The sequence below is a fragment of the Bufo bufo genome, chromosome 3, assembly GCF_905171765.1.
Source record: "Bufo bufo chromosome 3, aBufBuf1.1, whole genome shotgun sequence".
Taxonomy (NCBI): Eukaryota; Metazoa; Chordata; class Amphibia; order Anura; family Bufonidae; genus Bufo; species Bufo bufo.
In genome coordinates this window covers 435,488,483-435,494,043 of record NC_053391.1, presented here as the reverse complement: position 1 = coordinate 435,494,043, position 5,561 = coordinate 435,488,483, and the positions used below count along the sequence as shown (strand labels likewise).

General features: G+C 42.3%; 1 protein-coding gene across 1 annotated transcript; it reads left to right on the top strand.

Moving 5' to 3' along the window:
• The first annotated feature begins 3,031 nt into the window (after positions 1–3,031).
• LOC120993840 (protein ZBED8-like) lies at positions 3,032–4,843 on the top strand. The gene has a single exon (XM_040422308.1). It carries the CDS (start codon positions 3,032–3,034, stop codon positions 4,841–4,843), a length of 1,812 nt encoding a protein of 603 aa, XP_040278242.1.
• The last annotated feature ends 718 nt before the right edge of the window (positions 4,844–5,561 follow it).

Genomic DNA, 5,561 nt, shown 5'->3' with positions numbered 1-5,561 from the left:
CAAAATTCTTCAATTTTCAGTGTCATGGTCAACATATACAGTGGATATAAAAAGTCTACACACCCCTGTTAAAATGTCAGGTTTCTGTGATGTAAAAGAATTAGACAAAGATAAATCATTTCAGAACTTTTTCCACCTTTAATCCCTTATGGACGGGGCTCATTTTCACCTTAAGGACTAGGCCATTTTTTGCAAATCTGACCAGTGTCACTTTATGTGGTGATAACTTTAAAATGCTTTGACTTATCTAAGCCATTCTGAGATAGTTTTTAGTTTAGTTTGTAAAATATTTTATTGTGAAGAAAGTGAAAGATGAGATAGTTTTTTCGCCACAAATTGACATATTGTTCTTCATGACACTGGTAAAATGGAGTAAAAAAAAATCATTTTTATTTATAAAAAAATACAAAATTTACAAAAGATTTGGAAATTTTGCAAATTTCCAAGTTTCAATTTCTCTACTTCTATAATACGTAGTAATACCTCCAAAAAATAGTTATTACTTTACATTCCCCATATGTCTACTTCATGTTTGGATCATTTTGGGAATCACATTTTATTTTTTGGGGACGTTACAAGGCTTAGAACTTTAGAAGCAAATCTTGAAATTTTTCAGACATCTTCAAAAACCCACTTTTTTAGGACCAGTTCAGGTCTTAAGTCACTTTGTGAGGCTTACTTAATAGAAACCACCCAAAAATGACCCCATTCTATAAACTACACCCCTCAAGGTATTCAAAACTGATTTTACAAACATCGTTAACCCTTTAGGTGTTCCACAAGAGTTAATGGCAAATGGAGATAAAATTTCAGAATTTCGATATTTTGGCAAATTTTCCATTTTAATCCATTTTTCCCAGTAACAAAGCAAGGGTTAACAGCCAAACAAAACTCAATATTTTTTGCCATGATTCTGTAGTTTGCAGAAACACAGAAACACCCCATATGTGGTCGTAAACTACTGTACGGGCACACGGTGGAGCGTAGAGGGAAAGGAGCGCCGTGTGGTTTTTGGAAGGCAGATTTTTCTGGACTGGTTTATTTACACCATGTCCCATTTGAAGCCCCCCTGATGCACCCCTAGAGTAAAAACTCCATAAAAGTGACCCCCATGTAAGAAACTACACCCCTCAAGGTATTCAAAACTGATTTTACAAACGTCGTTAACCCTTTAGGTGTTCCACAAGAGTTAGTGACAAATGGAGATTAAATTTCAGAATTCCAATTTTTTGGCAAATTTTCCATTTTAATCAATTTTTTCCAGTAACAAAGCAAGGGTTTTTAGCCGATTATCTTAGGTAGAGGCTCATTTTTTGTGGAATGAGTGGACGGTTTTATTGGCACAATTTTGGGGGGCATATTACTTTTTGATCGTTGCTATTACACTTTTTGTGATGTAAGGTGACAAAAAAATACCTTTTTTTGCACCATTTTTATTTTATTTTTTTGTCCGTGTTCATCTGATGGGTTATATCATGGCGTATTTTTATATAGCAGACTCTTATAGACGCGGCGATACCTAATATGTCTACTTTTTAATTTTTTTTTAGGTTTTACACTATATTATCCTTTTAGAAACAAAAAAAAACATTTTAGTATCTCCATAGTCTAAGAGTCTGTTTTTTTTTTTAGTTTTTAGCCGATTATCTTAGGTAGGGGCTCATTTTTTGAGGGATGAGAGGACGGTTTTATTGGCACTATTTTAGGGGGCATATGACTTTTTGATCGCTTGCTATTACAGTTTGTGTGATGTAAGGTGACAAAAAAATACATTTTTTTTCACCGTTTTTTCTTTTGATCGTGTTTATCTGAGGGGTTAGGTCATGGGGTATTTTTATAGAGCAGATTCTTATGGACGCGGTCATACCTAATATGTCAACTTTTTAAATTTATTTTAGTTTTACAAAATAATATTTAAGTCTGAGAACCATAGTTTTTTTTTTTTCGATTGTCAGTGGCTAAATGGAATAAAAATTGGGGAAGGGGATTATAAATTTCATACTCCATGGAAGTGTGGTACTCCCTAAAGCAGTGGTTCTTAACCTGGGTTCGATCAAACCCCAGGGGTTCGGTTAGTCAGTCTCGCGGGTTCGGCTGCCGGCCCTGGGGGGCCGCTTTGATAGGTGGCTGCCACAAGACAGGAAAATATTTATTTCCTGTTACTCAGACTCCTTTTGCGCCCGCTGCGGCTCATGATCAGAAGAGCCGAGCGAGCGCAATGATTTTGCTTCCGCCAACCGCCGGATGTGAGCGGCATATGACGACATGACGTCATATCCGGCGGCTGCGCGGCGGCGGATCTAGTGACTGCACAGCATGGTGGCGGCGGCGGCATCCTGTCCCTCCTGCACACAGACACCGGCATCACTGAGCTAAGGTGACCTGTTGTACTACAGGTAAGAGTAAAGGGGCTTGGAGGACCTATTGTGTATTGTATTTAAGGGGTCAGCATTGTATTGGAGGGGCCAGCAGTGTATTGGGGGGGCTGGGAGGGTGGGGGTCAGCAGTGTATTGGGGTGGCAAGGATGGGGGTCAGCAGTGTATTGGGGTGGCTAGGAGGGGGGTCAGCAGTGAATTAGGGGGGCTGGGAAGGGGGTCATCATTGTATTAGGGGGGCTGGGATTGTTTTGGGAGGGGGTCAGCAGTGTATTGAGGGACTGGGGGGTCAGCAGTGTATTGGGGTGACTGGGAGGCTGGGGGTCAGTAGTGTATTAGGAGGTTGGGAGGGGGGTCAGCAGTTTATTAGGGGGTGGGAGGGGATAAGCAGTGTATTAGGGGGGTGGGAGGGTGTTTAGCAGTGTATTGGGGGTGGTGGGGAGGGGGCAGCAGTGTATTAGATAGTGGAGGGGGGGGGGCAGTAGTATATTAGGCGCAGTGACTTATGGGGCTGACATAGATTTTTTTTCCAGGGCTGCTTTGTATCCCCAGTCCGGCCCTGGAGGTCAAGACACACACCCGACTCGCCCCGCTTGTCCATCATTGGCTGCAGGTGATCACGCAACATCGCTTGGCCCATCCCTTCATACTAACTATGTCGAGCAAAAAAAGAAAGTGGTCGGACGAATATGTACAATATGGATTCACATGTATAACGGAACGTGATGGGAGTCAGCGTCCTAACTGTATGATTTGCAATGCCAAGTTGAGCAATTCTAGTCTAGCACCGGCAAAACTAAGAGAACACTTCCTTAAGCTGCATGGAGATGGAAAATACAAGAACACAACGCTCGCTGAATTCAAGGTGAGGAGAGCCAGATTCGATGAAAAGGCTAGTCTGCCTGTTCTCGGCTTTGTACCCATCAACAAACCAATCCTCATAGCATCGTACGAAGTTGCTTACCTGATCGCAAAGCAGGGCAAACCCCACACCATTGGTGAAACACTCATAAAACCAGCTGTGTTAAAGATGGCGAATATCATGCTGGGAAAAGCGGCTGAAGTTAAGTTATCCCAAATTCCTCTTTCAAATGACACCATCAGCGACAGAATAGAGGACATGAGCAAAGACATCTTGGCTCAAATAGTTGCAGATCTGATTTCAAGCCCGGCAAAATTCAGCCTTCAACTCGACGAGACCACAGACGTCTCCAATCTAAGCCAGCTTGCAGTATTTGTGCGCTATGTGAAAGACGACGTGATAAAGGAAGAGTTTTTATTTTGTAAGCCTCTTACAACAACAACTAAGGCAGCCAATGTGAAGAAACTTGTGGATGACTTCTTCAAAGACAACAATCTTTCGTGGGATATGGTTTCTGCAGTTTGTTCGGATGGAGCTCCAGCCAAGCTGGGAAGAAAGTCTGGTTTTGGTGCGCTAGTGAAAGCCGATGCACCACACATCATTGTTACGCATTGTATTCTGCATAGGCATGCATTGGCAACAAAAACCTTGCCTCCAAAACTATTAAAAATTGTATTAAAAATTGTAGTGGAATGTGTGAACTATGTGCGAAATAGTGCTCTGAGGCACCGCATCTTCAGGGAGCTGTGTAAAGAAATGGGATCTGAATTTGAGGTACTTCTGTACCATTCCAACGTTCGGTGGTTATCCCGGGGACAGGTGTTGTATCGTGTTTTTGCCGTGCATGTGGAATTAGCCCTGTTTTTGCAAGAGCACCAACATTGTCATGCAGATTGCTTCAAAGATTCTGAGTTCATTCTCATTTTAGCGTACATGACTGATATCTTTGCAGCTCTAAATCATCTCAATCAACAGATGCAGGGCGGTGGAGTCAACATCATCGAAGCGGAAGAAAACCTGAAGGCTTTTCAAAAAAAGCTACCGTTATGGAAACGACGAATAGAGAACGATAACTTCGCAAACTTTCCCCTGCTAGACGACTGTGTAAGTAAGATCGAAGATGTATCTGGAATCGGAGACATTTCTGTACCCACGGAACTGAAGCAAGCAATTGCCACGCACTTAGATGAGCTTGCAACGTCTCTTGATGGATACTTCCCTACAAGAGAGTCATATCCAGCATGGGTGAGACAGACATTCACATTTAGTGTTGAGACAACAGATGTCAATGATGAATACCTCGATGAAATCATTGAACTTCAGCAGAGCCAGGTTCAACAGCAACTCTTCAGAACAACAACGCTCTCAACGTTTTGGTGTCAACAAATGGTAACGTACCCTGTTATTGCTAAGAAAGCTCTGGAGTTTTTCATTCCGTTTGTTACAACATATCTTTGCGAGCAATCCTTTTCAAGGATGCTGGACATAAAAATGAAGAAAAGGAACAGACTTTGTTGCAAAAATGACATGAGAGTGGCACTTGCCAAGGTAAAGCCGCGCATTTCTGACCTGGTCTCTGAAAGACAACAGCAGAAGTCACACTGATTTGCAGTAAATATTCATTATTATGTTTTTATTTTTGTGTGAAAATCATGTTTTAATGGTTTTGTTCTTTGTTCTTAATGGTTTTGTTCTTTAATGGTTTTATTCACTTTGTGCACCTATGTATAAATATATACCTATGTTTTGAATTTGAAAAAAATCATATTTAATTTTTTCAATTAAGAAGGGTTCGGTGAATGCGCATATGAAACTGGAGGGGTTCAGTACCTCCAACAAGGTTAAGAACCACTGCCCTAAAGCAACCGTCAATGCAGAGGCCCGGATGGTCGGGGCACGTGTCACACTGAGTGGTGGTGTCCTTTCGTATCCCCCTCCTGTGACACACTCTGCACTTTTTTTGGGACCGTCCCTTCTTTCCAGTATGGAAAGTGTTGGCCAGGGACGATCCAGTTCCCGAGGTACTCCAGCCTGCTCTTTCCCAGTCAGAAAAGATCAGGGCCTTGAGGACTGCCTCATAAAAATGGTGGAATTTCCCTGTGTTGCTAGCGATCCGGGACGGCACAAAAGAGTTGCACAAGGCAACTTGTACCAAGTAGTCGGCAACTTTTTTGTACCATGCGCATGGCGTTATATGGCTTAAGGACTTGATTAAAGAGATCAACTCCTCCTATATACCGAATGTAGTCGACGATACAATCGGGCTTGAGGACCGTTGCTGCGGTACCTCGCACAGGGACAGGGGTGATGCCGTTACCGTGAA